Source organism: Thamnophis elegans, chromosome 2 (assembly GCF_009769535.1).
Source record: "Thamnophis elegans isolate rThaEle1 chromosome 2, rThaEle1.pri, whole genome shotgun sequence".
Classification (NCBI taxonomy): Eukaryota; Metazoa; Chordata; class Lepidosauria; order Squamata; family Colubridae; genus Thamnophis; species Thamnophis elegans.
The window spans coordinates 159,719,729-159,741,081 of NC_045542.1; the positions used below are offsets into that span (position 1 = coordinate 159,719,729).

At 43.6% G+C, this 21,353-nt stretch overlaps 1 protein-coding gene and 2 pseudogenes across 1 annotated transcript; 1 reads left to right on the forward strand and 2 right to left on the reverse strand.

Annotated features, from left to right (window-relative positions):
* The window catches only part of LOC116503602, a 359,386-nt pseudogene that overhangs the window by 280,608 nt on the left and 57,425 nt on the right, over positions 1–21,353 (forward strand).
* LOC116503803 lies at positions 1,242–13,590 on the reverse strand (annotated as a pseudogene).
* Positions 15,746–16,566, reverse strand: LOC116503613 (gastrula zinc finger protein XlCGF67.1-like). Its single transcript, XM_032210143.1, has one exon. The coding sequence runs from the start codon at positions 16,545–16,547 to the stop codon at positions 15,813–15,815; it is 735 nt and encodes a 244-aa protein (XP_032066034.1). The 5' UTR covers positions 16,548–16,566; the 3' UTR covers positions 15,746–15,812.

The following is a 21,353-nucleotide window of genomic DNA, read 5'->3' on the forward strand; positions in this document are numbered from 1 at the left end:
ATCTCTGGAGAGAAAAAGCTACATCTATTGAACTATCTTTATCTAGCATCATTTTCTGGACATGCACTGATAGGAAGGACGGCAACCATAACATAAAATTGCCCCAAGAGGAGGATCTGTTATTTTTCACTTGCATTATTTTTTTTCTCTTCTACCCCACTGCACATGGAGCCCAGAAGACGTTTAGGATCCCTGGGGGAGAAATTGTTCCTCGTTCTAATTATCTCCATTCCAGTTTTTGTTACTTCCTTGCTACTTCTCCAGTGGCTGCCTTTGATGTAAACATCAGACTGCAGCAACGTGGAAGGGAATCTTACATCAGAGAGGGATAAGGGCCTCAGGTCACACACCCTGTGTGACACAAGGTTTGTGAAAGGCAGGGACCGTGCACTTGAATGTGCCTTTCCCTCCTTTTTCCAGGTGAAAATCAGTTTGACTCTTTTTGAATCATGAAAGCCGCCAGCATTTCCATCTTGCAAGAGGGCTCTAACTCTTCTTGCACTTCATGGCTTTAGAAGTGGGGAAGGGGGTTGATTCAGCCTTATCAATTATGACGCAGCTGCTTCTGCTTCTGATGCTGTTGATGCTGCAGAGGCTCTCCGTGAAGCTTGGGATGAGGTGCCCACTGACTTTGCAGCACAAAGATGAAAACAAGCCATGGAGCTATTACAGGCCTAACGCTCTTCTTCTTCTTCTTCTTCTTCTTCTTCTTCCTTCTTCTTCTTCACTTTCTCCTAGATTGAAGGACCTGTCTAAATTCTTGAATTGTTTTGATTTCCATGGCTTCTCTCTTATTTTGTGGAAGAGACTCAAATCCAAAGATCAGGCCAAGAAAGAAAAACCTTCAAAGGAATACCCCCTCCCTTTGTTTCACCCTTCCTCACCAGCCTTCTGGATAACCAGAAGAGGATTGGAGGGAAAATCATCGCTCACCTTACGCACCTGTACAAGGTGTATATATTAATGTGCTTGTCCAGATAAGAAACATCATCTTTCAACATTCTACCCAGATTAAGTAGGAACACAGGGATTCCCAACTGCAATGTCAAAGCAGTCTTTTAGGCAGGACAAGAAACAATGGATGGAAGCCAATCAAGGGGAGAAACAACCTGAAATTGATGAGAAACTACTTAACAGTGAGGACAATTAATCAAAGGAACAGCTTTGCCTTCAGATGTTGTGGGTGCTCCATCACTGGAGTTTTTAGGAAGAGACTGGACAGTCACTTGTCTGAAATGGTATAGGATCTCCTGCTTGAGCAATTCATCAATGCTCCTTTTATGGGAGGTGAGAGCACAATTCCACCTAAAACTCGTTCCACATTCTAGACATTGATATGGTTTCTCTCCTGTGTGGATCCTCTTATGGTAATTAAGATGATTGCTACGAGTAAAAGTCCTTCTACACTCCATACATTGATATGGCTTCTCTCCTGCATGGATCCTTTTATGGGTGGTGAGAGAATAATTCCGCCTAAAACTCTTTCCACATTCAAGACATTGATATGGTTTCTCTCCTGTGTGGGAATTAAGATGACTTCTACAATTAAAGGCCTTTCCACAATCCATGCATTTATAAGGTCGTTCTCCTGTGTGATTCCTTTGATGGGTTTTAAGAGAGTCATAACAACAAAAGGTCTTTCTGCATTCCACGCAAGTATGTTGTTTGTCTTCTGAACGTGTTTTTTTATGGGAAATGAGATCTTTTGATTTTTTAAAGCTCTTTTCACAATCCATACATTTATGTGGTATTTCTCCCGTATTGAGGATTGTATGGCTAAGGAGACGATTTGTCAAAGAAATACTTTTTTTAACTTCACTTTGTGATCGGTTTGTTTCATCAATCTTTGTTTGCATCTGATTTGGAAAATTTCTGTTTTTCTCTGTCAGTTCAACCGGCTGACATTGTTCCTTACGATTCTTATTCACTTGCTCATTATAGCCTTGAAAGGGAAAAATGTAAGATGTAGCAAACTAGGAGAATGATCAAATCTGAAATTTAGTAAAAGAATCATCAATATATTTTGGCTAGAAACTGGGAGACTGTGGGTACAGGTAATCTTAAATTTATAGCAGTTTAAATGGTGACCATACAAAGTTACAATGGGACTGAAAAAAGCGACGTAAGACCATTTTCCACACTTATGACCATTGAAGCATCCGCCATGGACATGTGGTTTACATTCAGATGCTTGACAACTGGTTCATATTTGTGACAGTTGCAGTATCCCAGGGTTGTATGATCCCCTTTTGCGACCTTCTGACAAGGAAAGTCAATGGAGAAGCCAGATTCACTTAACAACCATGTTAGTAACTTAAACTGCAGTGATTCACTTAAAAACCATGGAAAGGAAGGTCTTAGAAAGGGGCAAAACTGGCTTAACAAATTTCTCACTTAGCAACATTAATTTTGGGCTTAATTGTGGTCATAACTCGAGGACTGCCGGCATTAGTTCAGCCTTAATCGTGAATGCTGGCTGGGTGACTTTGGACCAGTCTCTCAACCCATATAAGAGCGTTGTTGTTTTGGGGGGACAATAGGAAGAGGAAGGAGTACTGGATGTGTCCAATGCCTTAACTTACTTGCAATAAAGGCAGGATATAATTAAAAAGTGATCTTTTTATCAGAAATTTCTAAGCCCTCCACCCACCCATCCATCCCTTCTCTACGTTACTGAGGACAGATGGGATCTTACCCAGGTAAGCCAGATTCCTTGAATTCTCCAGCATGACTTCCCCATGGAGAGCTTTTTGGGCAGGATCCAGCTGAGACCACTCCTCCTCGGAGAAATACACGGCCACATCCTCAAAAGACACAAAATCCTGAAATAGGAAACAAGTTTCCCTATTAACAGATAATCCCAAGCATAATTTGACAGTTTTCTTCCACCAATTCAAGGAGAGATTCAGAGAACAAAATGGGTTTTGTTTGAATAGAATGGACAGGTAGGTTAAGCCAGGTGTGAATTTTCAACAATCTGTCTAAAATTTGTCTTGCTCTCAAAACAGCAATATTATAAATGGAATATTATACAGAATAAAATGAATCTTACCTGAGGCAGAAGTTCAGCCACTCTTTCAGCTCCATCACAAAGAGAAGGCGGTTCTAAAAATAACATGGACAGCTTTCTATTTCCTGTGGGGCAGAAAATGATAGAAGCAGACTGTTAAAAGAGAGAGAGATTCTACTCAAGGTGAACAAAACAATTATATGGCTGGATGTCCACACTTCATATCCCATGGACAGACCTTCTGTTACCTGGAGAGGTGTCCTGATTTTGACCTTCGTGGAAGCTCTCCCTGAATAGCAGCTCCTGAGAGGATTTCAATGAATCTTTGCACCCCTGGGGAAACTCAGTGATAGCTTGCAAGGACTTGTGGAGAAGATGTGGCATGAGAAAGAAAGGAAGAGTAGAGAGATAAAAATGAATTATCAATATTGAACACTCAGCCTAGCAGACACCAAAGTCTATTGGTTAAACTGGAAAAGCCAGAATAGAAAAATTGATCCAAATTCATCATCCAGACGAAAAATAGAACAAAAGATCTTAGCAGCTCATAATCCCAAAATTTTTTGCCAGAGAAACATTGACAAATTCAGAAAGATTCTCTTTAGAACTGCCAAGATTTCATTCTCATACCTCCAACTCTTCTTGCATCTTCTCAGACTCCTGGGTCAGCAAGAAGCCTTCGGCCAGGGCCACTGCCTGGGAACTGGTCTTCACTCCACACTCCCGCACCCATTGCTCCATCTCTGGGGGAAGGACAGCCAGGAACTGATCCAGGAGCACCAGGTCCAGCATCTGAGCCTTGGTGTGTCTTTCTGGCTGCAGCCACTGAAGGCAAAGGCGGTGAAGCTGACTGCAAACATCTCGGGGACTCTTCCCCTCCTGGAACTGCACTTTCCTGAAGTCACAGAATTTAACCTCTGAACTGCTGGCTTCCTCCTCTTGGCTCTTCTGCCCAGGAGTTTCCCCATTCTTCCCACAGCTCCAAGGCTGAGCAGCTGGACGTCCTTCTCCAACTCCTCCATCTGTTCGGCTCTGTCCCTTCATCTTCTCTCTGCTCTCTAATCCAGCACCAAGATGGACCCATGCATCTCCCCAGGTCTTCCTAATCACGAGAGGTCTGGCCAAAGCTCCCAACGCCATTCAGCCCAATTCCTTCACAAGATACTTTGGTCTCCAGAGGAAACAGGAAAGATCTCCTGCCTATAGAACTCAAATGGAAAACACAAGGATGTTCAACAGGGGGGCAAATCTGAATACTGAGCATCCTCCTCCACAAATAAATAAATAAATCAACAAACAAACAAAACAAAACAAAAGAAATTCTTATGAACCCACCAAGTTCTGGAATGGGATTTGGGGGGGGGGGGGCTTAATTGATATACTTGTTTATCTTTGGGGAAAGTCTGCCAACAGTCTTCTGCCTCAACTTCTATCAAGGAACCCAAAATTTGGATAAATACATTTAAAATATGTTTTGCTTTTCTATTTCCTAATAATTTATATCAAATCATTTCTGTTGTTGTCTACAACCCTTTGCACAATCCAAAGTATGACTCCAGTGACACACAAAAAAAAATCATGCCAGAAGCCAGAACTAAGAAGCCACCATCCAATGCATGGCCCTTCTTGTAACAGGTTCTTTGTTTCCCTGCCGGCAGAGACAGCAAAAAAAAAGGTGGGGAAAGGCAGGAAAAGGAGGAAACCGAGTTCCAGTCCTTACACGCCTTACACTCAACTCTTTACACACGGAACTGCAGCCTTGCATGCAAAGGCAACCGGAGGGACTTTGGCAGGTAGCTTCTCTGGGCCAAGGAAAAGGGAGACGAGGGGAAAACCCTTCTTGAAAAGGGACGAGAAACGTGCAGGAAATTCTCCCGGAATCAAGACATTCTGCGCCTTTTGGGAAGGCAACCTCTCCCTCTCCCCGCATGCAGAGGGTTGCCGGAGGAAACGGAGGGTCGATGGGTCCCCTCTTTCTGGCGATCCTGATTTCCTTCCTGGAGAAAACCCAGCACGTGCGGACCTGCCCTGCGTGTCCCTTTCTTCCACGGGGTGGCAGGGGAACATGGGACCTCGAACTCACCACCACCCCCTTTCCGCCACGTGGAACTTGATGAAGCTTTGCATGCTCCAGGCTCCCCTCCAGCGTCAGAGGAAAGAGCCCCACTCACTCCGAGTCACGCCTGGATCTCCACCCGTGAGAGAATTCCTTCCAGCCTCTCGGCCTCCGGGCTCAGCCGAAGGTTCACAGCGGAGGGAAGAAGAATCGGACGCCGCAGAAAAAGCAGACACGATCCCAGCCTTTCCCGGGAAGTTTTGAGTTCGTTAAAACTGAGCGCATGCTCAGTTCCCTCTGGAAGGAGGCTGCCCATCCCTCCCAAGCGCTGACGAGGGAGACCCCTGGTGGACGCTGTGCGCTACGTCAGGGGATCCTGCAATGGAGCAGAAGACGAGAGCAGGTTCCACGGGGGCCAAGGATGATGGGCCTGGGAGTGGAAGGAAAGCGTCTCTCCACAAGTCTTGCCTTTCCAAATAGCTGGCCGATTCTATACAGTTTTACAACTTCTTCTTTTTAATGTCTGGGAACTATGTGTGATTTGTGGACATTGAGGAAATCTTTTTGAAGCTCATTTTCTTGAAGGTCAGTCTGAGAAATTGGCAAAACCCTTAGTTGATGCACCTCAGGGGATTCCCCTCCTCCCACCTCCTCCTCCTGTGCTGAAGGTGATTCAGGCAGGCTATGCGTGGGAAACCCTCCCTCTTCCCTCAGGCTCACAATTCCGGGAGTTGAAACTCAGAATACTCCTAAGGTCCAACAAGGTCAGCAGTCATCATAAAGCGTTGCCTGACAAAGCAAGTATCAAGCCAGCCATGCACAGATAGACCTCGATTGGCAATAATTCAGTGACCATTCAAAATCACAATGGAAAAAAAAAGGATTTATGACCATTTTTCACACTTATGAACATTGCACCATCTCCATGGTCCTGTGATCAAAATTCAGACACTTGGCAACTCAGTCATGTTTATGACAGTTACAGTGTCCCAGGGTCGTGTCATAACCTTTTGCGATCTTCTAATAAATAGAATCAATGGAGAAGCCAGATTCTCTGAAAAACCATCTTACTAATTTAACAACTATAGTGATTCACTTAACAACTGGGCCAATAAAAATCGTGAAATGGGGGGAAATTCACTTCAAAACTTTCTCGTCTAGAAATAGAAATTTTGTGCTCAATTCTGGTCGTAAGTAGAGGACTGCGTCTATCCTTTTCCTTTTCTCTGGAGCCTGCAAAAGAAGGGAATGGCCACAGAAGGCGGACAGAAAGTGGGCCCTGCTGGGGAGGTCACTGACATAGGAAAAGGGAGATAAAAAGTTGTTCTGGCTGAATCAAAGGGTCTCATGGTTAAGTCATGTGGGGTTTTTTGGGAATCATCCTTTTAAGTATTCATGGGATGTACTGGAACCAATTAAGGTAACATTGCTGTCTTTTGTGCTTTCTGAGAAGCCACCCAAAAACAAGAAACATCTACCACAGGGGTGTCAAACTCGACACCCACAGGCCACATCCAGCCATCAGGGTGCTTAAATCCAGCCTTGTGTGCCGACCTGGAAATATGAAAGGACAGGCCCACGATGCCTCTGGCGGCTAAAACAGGCTGCGTCCACCACCCACACCTCATTTTCACTTTCCATGGCCTTCTGCAGCACTCCACTGGCCAAAAACAGCCCAAAAATGAGCCCAAAATGGGCCAAAACATAGAAAATGAGCTGTTTTGATCCCAAAACAGGCCAAAAATGCTCTGAAAAATCGGCCAAAAAATGGGCCCAAAACATGCTGAAATACAGGTCGAAAACTGGTCCAACAACAGGCCAAGATGGCTAAAGAATGGGTCAAAATTGCCAAAAAGCGAGTCCAAAACTGGCCAAAAAGGGCCCAAAATAGGACCCAAATCTGTCAAAAAAACAGGCCCAAAACAGGATGAAAAAAGGCCCCAGAACAAGCTTCAAAAAAGGCTGAAAAATGGGCCCAAAATGGCTGAAAAATGGGCCGAAGAGAGGCCAACAAATGGACCAAAAATTGGGCCAATAACGGCTGAAAAATGGCGAAACCACCAAGCTCAAAGTCCACAAAGGACCCTTCATCTCAACCCTGAGGTACAAATATTCTCCCATGTATATTCTGTATGTCATGTAGTCCATGTAGGTCAGTGGTAGTCAACCTGGCCCCTACCGCCCACTAGAGGGTGTTCCAGCTTCCATGGTGGGCGGCAGGGGTTTGCTGTAACTCTGCTTTATAAATTTTATAAACTAAAGTTACTTCCCTACTTTATAAATCACCATTACTGTGGAACCGGTGGTCGGTTAGAAAATTTTACTACTAACAGAGATACAAAAGTGGGCGGTAGGTATAAAAAGGTTCACTACCCCTGATCTAGGTTCTTCTTGAATGCTTGGCCAGTCAGTCATCTTCCTCTAAAGGAACTTTCCTTGATAGCTACTGCCTTTGGACAAAGCTAGTAGATTGAAACGGATGGATACAATAGCAGAGTTGGAAGGGACCTTGGAGGTCTTCTAGTCCAACCCCCTGCCTAGGCTGGAAACCCTATACCGTTTCAGACAAATGGCTATCCAACATACTCTTAAAGACTTCCAGTGTTGGGGCATTCACAACTTCTGGAGGCAAACTGTTCCACTGAACAATTGTTCTGTCAGGAAATTTCTCCTCAGTTCTAAGTTGCTTCTCCCCTTGATTAGTTTCCACCCATTGTTTCTTGTTCTACCCTCAGGTGCCTTGGAGAATAGTTTGACTCCCTCTTCTTTGTGGCAACCCCTGAGGTATTGGAACACTGCTATCATGTCTCCCCTAGTCCTTTTTTTCCACAGCACCAGGCGTTTGTAAAGGTTTGTGGGAATCAGCTTGAGAGACAAGGAAAATAGATGCTACTCAGGGAAATATCAAATAAAATATGGAGAAGTATGCAGCTGCATAACTAGCAAGGAAGGAATCTTAACAACAATGTGCATTGAAGTATCAGACAGTTATTTATTGATTTAGTCAATGCATACGCCCTCCATCTCAGTTAGAAGTAACTTTAAGGAACGGCAGATTTCTACTTTCAGACTTTTATTATAAAATATTTATTATATGCACAAATTTATTAATACAGCCTTACAACAGAGTATGAATAGGAGTACTACAATGGCCTTTCAAGAGTTAGCCTATCTGGCCATGATTCCTGTCTGGCTACCTCTGAGATCTGAAAGCATATTGCTAAGCCCTCTTTCCAGTAAATGATTTCAAGATGGAGTGAGATTCCCAGACAAGATCCCCAAACCCAAAGTAGTAGTAATCCCTTAGTGAATTTGAAGCACATCCCAATGTAGCAGATCTCTACCGCCAATTCTTGCAATGACTGTCCTAACTTTACTTCATGCTCTGCAGTTTGCAAAAGTCCCTTTCCTCAGTTGATGCTCAACAGTTTCTGATGCCAGAATACTTTCAACTTCCCTTTTCCCTTGGGCTATATTGACAACCTGTTAAATAATCAAACCAACTGTACTTCTTTCATTTAATCAAAGGCTACAAGTACATCTACCAACCAAAAAAAAAATCAATTTTAGCTTTTGTCTGAAACAATGTCATGCCACAGGAAAACAGAATTTGGCACCTTCCCAGGAGAAAAAAACTTTTGCGTGTATAGGACTTCCCACAGTTGTGATTCCTTTTCAGGAGTCTTCATCTGAACATTCTTCCATAGAATATGTACAAGTTCCTATATGGGGAGATTTATGGGGAGGAACCAATGACACGAATCTTATTTTAGACTGAGAAATACTTTCTTAGTCCCATTGCTTATCTCTAGTCACCGTCTCACACAGTGTACCTGAATACAGTTATTTACATCAGATGTATTGATATGGCTCCTCCAAATTGTGGATCTTTCTATGGCAAGTAAGGGTGTACCTCCTTGGAAAGCTTTTTCCACACTCTGTGCATTCATATGTTTTTTCCCCGTACATGGATCATTTGATGGGACGTAAGATGACATATATTCCTAAAGCTCTTTCCACACTCCATACATTGATAGGGCTTCTCTCCTGTATGGATCATCTTGTGGAAATTAAGACTGCTCTTACAAGTAAAAGTCTTTCCACACTCCAAGCATTCATATGGCTTCTCTCCTGTGTGCATCCTTTTATGGTAAGACAGATTATTACTATTCCTAAAGCTTTTTCCACATACCATACATTTATATGGCTTCTCTCCTGTGTGAATCATAAGATGGGAAGTAAGATTACTGCTACAAGTAAAGCCCTTTCCACATTCAATACATTGATATGGCTTCTCTCCTGTATGGATCCTTTTATGGGAAGTAAGGTTACTGCTACAAGTAAAGCCCTTTCCACACTCAATACATTCAAATGGCTTCTCTCCTGTGTGGATCCTTTTATGGCAAGACAGATTAACATTTTTCCTAAAGCTTTTTCCACATTCCATACATTTATATGGCTTCTCTCCTGTGTGGATCCTTTGATGGGAAGTAAGATTACTGCTACAACTAAAGCCCTTTCCACATTCCATACATTGATATGGCTTCTCTCCTGTGTGGATCTTTTTATGGGTGGTGAGAGCACACTTCCACCTAAAATTCTTTCCACATTCAAGACATTGATATTGTTTCTCTCCTGTGTGGATCCTCTTGTGGGAATTAAGACTACTGCTACAACTAAGGTTCTTTCCACACACTATGCATTTATAAGGTTGTTCTCCTGTGTGATTCCTTTGATGGGTTCTAAGAGAGTCATAACAACAAAAGGTCTTTCTGCATTCCACGCAAGTATGTTGTTTGTCTTCTGAACGTGTTTTTTTATGGGAAATGAGATCCTCTGATTTTTTAAAACTCTTTTCACAATCCATACATTTATGTGGTATTTCTCCCGTATTGATGATTGTATGGCTAAGGAGACGATTTGTCAAAGAAATACTTTTTTTAACTTCACTTTGTGATCGATTTGTTTCATCAATCTTTGTTTGCATCTGATTTGGAAAATTTCTGTTTTTCTCTGTCAGTTGAACCGGTTGACATTGTTCCTTACAATTCTTATTCACTTGCTCATTATAGCCTTGAAAGGGAAAAATGTAAGATGTAGCAAACTAGGAGAGTGAACAAATCTGAAATTTAGTAAAAGAATCATCAATATAATTTGGCTAGAAACTGGGAGACTGTGGGTACAGGTAGTCTTAAATTTATAGCAGTTCAATTGGTGACCATACAAAGTTACAATGGGACTGAAAAAAGCGACGTAAGACCATTTTCCACACTTATGACCATTGAAGCATCCCCCATGGAGATGTGGTTTACATTCAGATGCTTGACAACTGGTTCATATTTGTGACAGTTGCAGTATCCCAGGGTTTTGTGATCCCCTTTGACAAGGAAAGTCAATGGAGAAGCCAGATACACTTAACAACCATGTTAGTAATTTAAACTGCAGTGATTCACTTAAAAACTGTGGGGAGAAAGGTCGTATAAAGGGGCAAAACTCGCTTAACAAATTTCTCACTTAGGAACATTAATTTTGGGCTCAATTGTGGTAATAACTCGAGGACTGCCTGCATTCGTTCTGCCTTAATCATGAATGCTGTCTGGGTGACTTTGGACCAGTCTCTCAACACATATCAGAGGGTTGTTGTTGTTGGGGGGACAATAGGAAGAGGAAGGAGTACTGGATGTGTCCACTTCCTTAACTTACTTGCAATAAAGGCAGGATATAATTAAAAAGTGATCTTTTTATCAGAAATTTCTAAGCCCTCCACCCACCCATCCCTTCTCTACGTTACTGAGGATCGATGGGATCTTACCCAGGTAAGCCAGATTCCTGGAATTCTCCAGCATGACTTCCCCATGGAGAGCTTTTTGGGCAGGATCCAGCTGAGACCACTCCTCCTTGGAGAAATACACGGCCACATCATCAAAAGAAACAAAATCCTGAAATAGAAAACAAGTTTCCCTATTAACAGATAATCCCAAGCATAATTTGACAGTTTTCTTCCACCAATTCAAGGAGAGATTCAGAGAACAAAATGGGTTTTGTTTGAACAGAATGGACAGGTAGGTTAAGCCAGGTGTGAATTTTCAACGATCTGGTCTAAAATTTGTCTTGCTCTCAAAACAGCAATATTATAAATGGAATATTATACAGTATAAAATGAATCTTACCTGAGGCAGAGGTTCAGCCACTCTTTCAGCTCCATCACAAGGAGAAGGCGGTTCTAAAAATAACATGGACATATTTCTATTACCTGTGAGGCAGAAAATGATAGAAGCAAACTGTTAAAAGAGAGAGAGAGAGAGAGAGAGAGAGAGAGAGATTCTACTCAAGACGAACAAAACAATTATATGGCTGGATGTCCAAACTTCATATCCCATGGAAAGATCTTCTGTTACCTGGAGAGGTGTCCTGATTTTGACCTTCATGGAAGCTCTCCCTGAATAGCAGCTCCTGAGAGGATTTCAATGAATCTTTGCACCCCTGGGGAAACTCAGTGATAGCTTGCAAGGACTTGTGGAGAAGATGTGGCATGAGAAAGAAAGGAAGAGTAGAGATAGAAATGAATTATCAATATTGAACACTCAGCCTAGCAGATACCAAAGTCTATTGATTAAGCTGGAAAAGCAAGAATAGAAATATTGGTCCAAATTCAGAACAAGAGATCTTAGCAGCTCAAAATCCCAGAAAAGTCTGTCAGAAAAACATTGACAAATTCAGAAAGATTCTCTTTAGAACTGCCAAGATTTCATTCTCATACCTCCAACTCTTCTTGCATCTTCTCAGACTCCTGGGTCAGCAAGAAGCCTTCGGCCAGGGACACCGCCTGGGAACTGGTCTCCACTCCACACTCCCGCACCCATTGCTCCATCTCTGGGGGAAGGATAGCCAGGAACTGATCCAGGAGTACCAGGTCCAGCATCTGAGCCTTGGTGTGTCTTTCTGGCTGCAGCCACTGACAGCAAAGGCGGTGAAGCTGACTGCAAACATCTCGGGGACTCTTCCCCTCCTGGAAATGCACTTCACTGAAGTCACAGAATTGGACCTCTGAACTGCTGGCTTCCTCCTCTTGGCTCTTCTGCCCAGGAGTTTCCCCATTCTTCCCACAGCTCCATGGCTGAGTAGCTGGACGGCCTTTTCCAGCTCCTGCATCTTCTCGGCGTTGACCCTCCATCTTCTCTCTGGTCTCTAATCCACCACCAAAATCTCCCCAAGTCTTCCTAATCGCGAGAGGTCTGGCCAAAGCTCCCAACGCCATTCAGCCCAATTCCTTCACAAGATACTTTGGTCTCCAGAGGAATCAGGAAAGATCTCCAGCCTACACAGAACTCAAATGGAAAACACAAGGCTGTTCAACAGGGAGGCAAATCTGAATACTGAGCATCCTCCTCCACAAATAAATAAATAAATCAACAAACAAACAAACAAAAGAAAAGAAAAGAAAAGAAATTCTTATGAACCCACCAAGTTCTGGAATGGGATTTGGGGGGGGGGGGGTCTTAATTGATATACTTGTTTATCTTTGGGGAAAGTCTGCCAACAGTCTTCTGCCTCAACTTCTATCAAGGAACCCAAAATTTGGATAAATACATTTTATTTGATTTGATTTGATTAACATTTATAGGCCGCCCTTTTCCCTGAGGGGACTCAGGGCGGCTTACATAAAATAGGGTACAAAACAAATATGTTTTGCTTTTCTGTTTCCTAATAATTTATATCAAATCATTTGTGTTGCTGTCTACAACCCTTTGCAGAATCCAAATTATGTCTCTAGTAAAAGAAAAGAAAAAATCACGCCAGAAGCCAGAATTAAGAAGCCACCATCCAATGAATGGCCGTTCTTCTCACAGGTTCATTTGCCTGCCGGCAGAGACAGCAAAGAGAAGGTGGGGAAAGATGGAAAAGGAGGAAACCGAGTTCCAGTCCTTACACGCCTTGCACTCAACTCTTCACACACGGAACTGCAGCCTTGCATACAAAGGGAACCGGAGGGACTTTGGCAGGTAGCTTCTCTGAGCCCAGGAAAAGGGAGGCGAGGGAAAAACCTTCTTGAAAAGGGCCGAGAAACGTGCAGGAAATTCTCCCGGAATCAAGACATTCTGCGCCTTTTGGGAAGGCAACCTCTCCCTCTCCCCGCATGCAGAGGGTTGCCGGAGAAAACGGAGGCTCGTTGGTTCCCCTCTTTATGGCGACCCCGATTTTCTTCCTGGAGAAAACCCGGCAGGTTCGGAGCTGCCCTTCGGGTCCCTTTTTTCCTCGGGGTGGCAGGGGAACATGGGACCTCGAACTCTCCACCCCCCTCCCCTTTCCGCCACTTGGAACTTGACGAAGCTTTGCATGCTCCAGGCTCCCCTCCAGCGTCAGAGGAAAGAGCCCACTCACTCCGAGTCACGCCTGGATCTCCACCCGTGAGAGAATTCCTTCCAGCCTCTCGGCCTCCGGGCTCAGCCGAAAGTTCACAGCGGAGGGAAGAAGCATCGGACGCAAAAGAAAAAGCAGACGCGATCCCAGCCTTTCCCGGAAACTTTTGAGAGCCAGGCGCATGCTCAGTTCCCTCTGGCAGGAGGCTGCCCAGCCCTTCTAAGCGCTGACGAGGGAGACCCCTGGTGGACTCTGTGCGCTTTGCCAGGGGATCCTGCAAAGGGGCAGAAGACAAGAGCAGGTTCCACGGGGGTCAAGGATGATGGGCATGGAAGTGCAAGGAAAGCGTCTCTCCACAAGTCTTGCCTTTCCAAATAGGTGGCCGATTCTATACAGTTTTACAACTTCTTCTTTTTAATGTTTGGGAACTATGTGTGATTTGTGGACATTGAGGAAATCTTTTTGAAGCTCCTTTTCTTAAAGACCAGTCTGAGAAATTGACAAAACCCTTAATTGATGCACCTCAGGGGATCCCCTCCTCCCACCTCCTCCTCCTGTGCTGAAGGTGATTCAGGCAGGCTATGCATGGGAAACCCTCCCTCTTCCCTCAGGCTCACAATTCTGGGAGTTGAAACTCAGAATACTCCTAGGGTACAAGGTCAGCAGTCATCGGAAAGGGTTGCCTGACAAAGCAAATATCAAGCCAGCCATGCACAGAACTGGCAAGGAAGGAATCTGTTGTAATATAGTTCCTTGTGTAGGCGTGTGTCCTCCATGGTTCATACTAGTTCATACTAGGGCCTGCAGAGCCACGCTGAATCACACAGGAGAAAACAAACTCCTAGAACTCCATAACATCCTGATATCCTGATAGTGCAGAACATAACATCCTGATAGTCCATAACAAAACATCCTGACCAGGATCCTCACCAGGATATGACCATGTATAGACAGAACTTCCCTGAGCAGTAGATTAGAAATTGTACTTTTACAGGCTGTTTTTAATCACATGCTATTGCTCCTCCTGCCTTTGTTCTATCCCAATAAAAGGGGCTCTCAGACTCTCATCTGGGTCGCTCCATCTCGAGAAAGTTCGTGTCCTGTCTTTTCTCAACATTGGCCTCATGGATGACCCACGGGAATATCACATTTGGTAGCAGAGGATGGTTACTTCACAGGAATCTTAACAACAATGTGCACTGAGGTATCAGACAGTTATTTATTGATTTAGTCAATGCATATGCCCTTCATCTCAGTTAGAAGCAACTTTAAGGAACGGCAGATTTCTACTTTCAGACTTTTATTATAAAATATTTATTATATGCACAAATTTATTAATACAGCCTTACAACAGAGTATGAATAGGAGTACTACAATAGCCTTTCAAAAGAGTTAGCCTACCTGGCCATGATTCCTGTCTGGCTACCTCTGAGATCTGAAAGCATATTGCTAAGCCCTCTTTCCAGTAAATGATTTCAAGCTGGAGTGAGATTCCCAGACAAGATCCCCAAACCCAAAGTAGTAGTAATCCCTTAGTGAATTTGAAGCACATCCCAATGTAGCAGATCTCTACCGCCAATTCTTGCAATGATTGTCCTAACTTTACTTCATGCTCTGCAGTTTGCAAAAGTCCCTTTCCTCAGTTGATGCTCAGCAGTGATACCAGAATATTTTCAACTTCCCTTTTCCCTTGGGATATATTAACAACCTGTTAAATAATCAAACCAACTGTACTTCTTTAATTTAATCAAAGGCAAATGTACATCTACCAACAAAAAAATCAATTTTAGCTTTTGTCTGAAAAAATGTCATTCCACAGGAAAACAGAATTTGGCACCTTCCCAGGAGAAAAAACTTTTGCGTGTATATTTATAGGACTTCCCACAGTTGTGATTCCTTTTCAGGGATCTTCATCTGAACGTTCTTTCATAGAATATGTATATATTACTATACGGGGAGGTTTATGGGGAGGAACTAGTGTCAAAAATGTTATTTTAGGCTGAAAAATACTTCCTTAGTCCCTTTGGTTATCTCTAGTCACCATCTCACACAGTGTACCTGAATTCAGTTATTTACATCAGATGTATTGCTATGGCTTCTCTCCTGTGTGGATCATTTGATGGGACGTAAGACGACATTTCTTCTTAAAGCCCTTTCCACACATTGATAGGGCTTCTCTCCTGTGTGGATCATCTTGTGGAAATTAAGACTGCTGTTACAAGTAAAAGTCTTTCCAAACCCCAAGCATTCATATGGTTTATCCCCCGTGTGGCTCCTTATATGGTAAAGACATAGTATCACTCTTCCTAAAGCTTTTTCCACATTCCATACATTTATATGGCTTCTCTCCTGTGTGGATCATCTTGTGGTTTTTAAGACTACTGTTCAAAGTAAAAGTCTCTCCACACTCCAAGCATCCATATGGTTTTCCCCTGTATGGCTCCTTTTATGACAAGACAGATGACCATTCTTCCTAAAGCTTTTCCCACATTCCATACATTTATATGGCTTCTCTCCAGTGTGGATCCTTTTATGGGAGGTGAGAGCACAATTCCACCTAAAACTCTTTCCACATTCAAGACATTGGTATGGTTTATCTCCTGTGTGGATCCTCTTATGGGAATTAAGATTACTGCTACGAGTAAAAGTCCTTCCACACTCCATACATTGATATGGCTTCTCTCCTGTGTGGATCTTTTTATGGGTGGTGAGAGCACATTTCCACCTAAAACTCTTTCCACATTCAAGACATTGATATGGTTTCTCTCCTGTATGGATCCTCTTGTGGGAATTAAGATAACTCCTACAATTAAAGGCCTTTCCACAATCCATGCATTTATAAGGTCGTTCTCCTGTGCGATTCCTTTGATGTGTTTTAAGAGAGTCATAACAAGAGAAGGTCTTTCTGCATTCCACGCAAGTATATTGTTTGTCTTCTGAACGTGTTTTTTTAAGGGAAATGAGATCCTCTGATTTTTTAAAGCTCTTTTCACAATCCATACATTTATGTGGTATTTCTCCCGTATTGATGATTGTATGGCTAAGGAGACGATTTGTCAAAGAAATACTTTTTTTAACTTCACTTTGTGATCGGTTTGTTTCATCAATCTTTGTTTGCATCTGATCTGCAAAATTCCTGTTTTTCTCTGTCAGTTGAACCGGTTGACATTGTTCCTTACGATTCTTATTCACTTGCTTATTATAGCCTTGAAAGGGAAAAATGTAAGATGTAGCAAACTAGGAGAATGATCAAATCTGAAATTTAGTAAAAGAATCATCAATATAATTTGGCTAGAAACTGGGAGACTGTGGGTACAGGTAGTCTTAAATTTATAGCAGTTCTATTGGTGACCATACAAAGTTACGATGGGACTGAAAAAAGCGACTTAAGACCATTTTCCACACTTATGACCATTGAAGCATTCCCCATGGACATGTGATTTACATTCAGTTGTCAGATGCTTGACAACTGGTTCATATTTGTGACAAGTTGCAGTATCCCAGGGTTGTATGATCCCCTTTTGCGACCTTCTGACAAGGAAAGTCAATGGAGAAGCCAGATTCACTTAACAACCTTGTTAGTAACTTAAACTGCAGTGATTCACTTAAAAACCATGGAAAGGAAGGTCGTAAAAAGGGGCAAAACTGGCTTAACAAATTTCTCACTTAGCAACTTTAATTTTGGTCTTAATTGTGGTCATAACTCGAGGACTGCCTGCATTAGTTCTGCCTTAATCGTGAATGCTGGCTGTGTGACTTTGGACCAGTCTCTGAACCCATATCAGAGGGTTGTTGTGGTTGGGGGACAATAGGAAGAGGAAGGAGTACTGGATGTGTCCACTGCCTTAACTTACTTGCAATAAAGGCAGGATATAATTAAAAAGTGATCTTTTTATCAGAAATTTCTAAGCCCTCCACCCACCCATCCCTTCTCTACGTTACTGAGGACAGATGGGATCTTACCCAGGTAAGCCAGATTCCTGGAATTCTCCAGCATGACTTCCCCATGGAGAGCTTTTTGGGCAGGATCCAGCTGAGACCACTCCTCCTCTGAGAAATACACGGCCACATCCTCAAAAGACACAAAATCCTGAAACAGGAAACAAGTTTCTCTATTAACAGATAATCCCAAGCATAATTTGACAGTTTTCTTCCACCAATTCAAGGAGAGATTCAGAGAACAAAATGGGTTTTGTTTGAACAGAATGGACAGGTAGGTTAAGCCAGGTGTGAATTTTCAACTATCTTGTCTAAAATTTGTCTTGCTCTCAAAACAGCAATATTGTAAATGAAATATTATACAGAAAAAAATGAATCTTACCTGAGGCAGAGGTTCAGCCACTCTTCCAGCTCCATCACAAGGAGAAGGTGGTTCTAAAAATATGAAGGACAGCTTTCTATTACCTGTGAGGCAGAAAATGGTAGAAGCAGACTGTTGAGAGAGAGAGAGAGAGAGAGAGAGAGAGAGAGAGAGAGAGAGAGAGAGAGAGATTGATTCTACTCAAGGTAAACAAAACAATCATACGGCTGGATGTCCAAACTTCATATCCCATGGAAAGACCTTCTGTTACCTGGAGAGGTGTCCTGATTTTGACCTTCCTGGAAGCTCTCCCTGAATAGCAGCTCCTGAGAGGATTTCGATGAATCTTTCCACTCCTGGGGAAACTCGGTGATAGCTTGCAAGGACTTGTGGAGAAGATGTGGCATGAGAAAGAAAGGAAGAGTAGAGAGATAGAAATGAATTATCAATATTGAACATTCAGCCCAGCAGACACCAATGTGCATCGGTTAAGCTCAAAGACAGAATAGAAAAATTGACCCAAATTCATCCTCTGGAAGAAAAATAGAACAAGAGATTTTAGCAGCTCATAATCCCAAAAAAATCTGCCAGAGAAACATTGACAAATTCAGAAAGATTCTCTTTAGAACTGCCAAGATTTCATTCTCATACCTCCAACTCTTCTTGCATCTTCTCAGACTCCTGGGTCAGCAAGAAGCCTTCGGCCAGGGACACCGCCTGGGAACTGGTCTCCGCTCCACACTCCCGCACCCATTGCTCCATCTCTGGGGGAAGGACAGCCAGGAACTGCTCCAGGAGCACCAGGTCCAACATCTGAGCCTTGGTGTGTCTTTCTGGCTGCAGCCACTGAAGGCAAAGGAGGTGAAGCTGACTGCAAACATCTCGGGGACTCTTCCCCTCCTGGAACTGCACTTTCCTGAAGTCACAGAATTTAACCTCTGAATTGTTGGCTTCCTCTTCTTGGCTCTTCTGCCCAGGACTTGCCCCATTCTTCCCACAGCTCCAAGGCTGAGCAGCGGGACGGCCTTTTCCAGTTCCTGCATCCTCTTGGCGTTGACCCTCCATCTTCTCTCTGGTCTCTAATCCAGAACTAAAATGGACCCATGCATCTCCCCAGGTCTTCCTAATCACGAGAGGTCTGGCCAAAGCTCCCAACGCCATTCAGCCCAATTCCTTCACAAGATACTTTGGTCTCCAGCGGAAACAGGAAAGATCTACGGCCTGCAGAACTGAAATGGAAAACACAAGGATGACCAACAGGGAGGCAAATCTGAATACTGAGCATCCTCCTCCACAAATAAATAAATAAATAAAACAAAGAAAGAAAGAAAACAAAGAAAGAAATTCTTATGAACCCACCAAGTTCTGGAATGGGGTTGGAGGGCGGGCACGTCTTAATAGATATACTTATTTATGTTTGTGGAAAGTTTGCTAGGACTCTTCTGCCTCAATTTCTATCAAGGAATCAAAATATTGGATAAACACATTTAAATTATGTTTTGTGTTCTATTTCCTAATTATTTATATCAAATCATTTCTGTTGCTGCCTACAACCCTTTGCACAATCCAACTTATGTCTCCAGTCTCACACACACAAAACAATCATGCCAGAAGCCAGAATTAAGAAGCCACCATCCAATGCATGGCCCTTCTTGTAACAGGTTCTTTATTTGGCTGCCGGCAGAGACACCAAAGAGATGGTGGGGAACGGAGGAAACCGAGTTCCAGTCCTTACACGCTTTGCACTCAACTCTTTACACACGGAACTGAAACCCTGCATACAAAGGCAACCGGAGGGACTTTGGTTCCGTGGCTTCTCTGGGCGCGGGAAAGGGGACACGTTCCCAGGCTTTCCCGGGAAGCTTTGAGTTCGGGAAAAAGCCAGGCGCATGCTCAGTTCCCTCTGGAAGGGGACCGCCCATCCCTTTCAAGCGCTGACGAGGGAGACCCCTGGTGGACTCTGTGCGCTACGTCAGGGAATCCTGCAAAGGCGCAGAAGACCAGAGCAGGTTCCACGGGGGCCAAGGATGATGGGCATGGGAGTGGAAGGAAAGCGTCTCTCCACAAGTCTTGCCTTTCCAAATAGTTGGCCGATTCTATACACTTTTACAACTTCCTCTTCTTGAAGTCTGGGAACTAAACATAGAGGAAATCTTTTTGAAGCTCGTTTTCTTGAAGATCAGAGTCAGAAATTGGCGAAATCCCTAGTCGATGCACCTCAGGAGATCCCCTCCTCCCACCTCCTCCTCCTGTGCTGAAGGTGATTCAGGCAGGCTATGCGTGGGAAACCCTCCCTCTTCCCTCATGCTCACAATTCTGGGAGTTGAAACTCAGAATACCCCTAAGGTCCAACAAGGTCAGCAGTCATCGGAAAGGGTTGCCTGACAAAGCAAATATCAAGCCAGCCATGCACAGATAGACCTCGATTGACAATAATTCAGTTCAAAATCACAATGAAAAAAATGATTCATGACTAAGGTGACCAGATTTGCAGATAATGGGCTTAGTGACCAAAGTTACAATGGCATTGAAAAAAGTGACTGATGACCATTTTTCACACTTAGCGACCATTTTCACACTTAGCGACCGTTGCACCATCTTCATGGTCACGTGATCAAAGTTTTGATGTTTGGCAACAGTTACAATTTATATTTGTAAATTGTAGTTATGTTGAAATAAAAAAATATTACAATACTATTTTTGCGTTGTATGAACATTTTTGTTGCTCCGTATAAAATTTTTAATCAAGCCCCCCCCCCCCCCCCCCGTCAAAATTGTCCCTCTTTACCAATCTGAAAATCTGGTCACCTTACTTTTACTCCAAAGTTCTTAAAGTTCCTACTTATATTTCCTCCCGAAGAAAACTGAGCATGCGCCTTTTTCTTTCCCCGTCACAAGCGTTCTCCGGGCCATTTCCTCCCCATCTCCCCCGAAAAGGCTGGGAGCGCATCTGCTTTTCTACCGTTCTCCTTCGCTCTGAGCCTTAAGGTAAGTTTTTCTCAGAAGTCCAAGAGTTTGCAGGGAAATCTTACGCGGATGGAGATCCAGACGCTGTTATTGGAGGCGCGCGTGGTGACCTGCAAAAGTTCATCAGGTTCGGAGTTATGGGAAAGGGAGACGCCGTGGTCCCATGTTCCCTTGCCGCCTCTGTGCATGCACGGGCAAGGCAGGGGGGGAAGCAAAGCTCCGGACCATCGTGCTGCTCCGGGGGAGGGGGGGGGATCAGGATCGCTGAAACGAGGGATGCATTTACCCTCCATTTCATTGGGGGAAACCCTGCAAGAGGGGTGGCGGGGGGAGAGAGAGGTCGGCTTTGCAAAACAAATTTCTACTTTCAGATCCGTCTTGACTCCTTGACAATTTCCCGCATATTTCGTGGCCCCGTTTTCAGAAGGGGCTTCCCTCTCCTTGAGAGAAGCGACCTGCCGAAGTCGCTCCTGCTGGCTTTGAATGCAAGGCTGCAACTCCGTGTGCAAGGAATTGCATATAAGTTGTGCAAGGACTGGAACTCGGTTTCCTGTTTCCAGGAAGAGTTTGGGCCAGGAGATTGATGGGGTTCTCATCTCAATTGGTGTTTGCCAACTGTGAGAAGAATTATCCCTGTAAAAGATAAGAGCAGTGGTAAC

Bases quoted from the DNA above. Each gene is read 5' to 3' on its own strand.
- LOC116503613 (XM_032210143.1), bottom strand. From the start codon at position 16,547: ATGCAAACAAAGATTGATGAAACAAACCGATCACAAAGTGAAGTTAAA.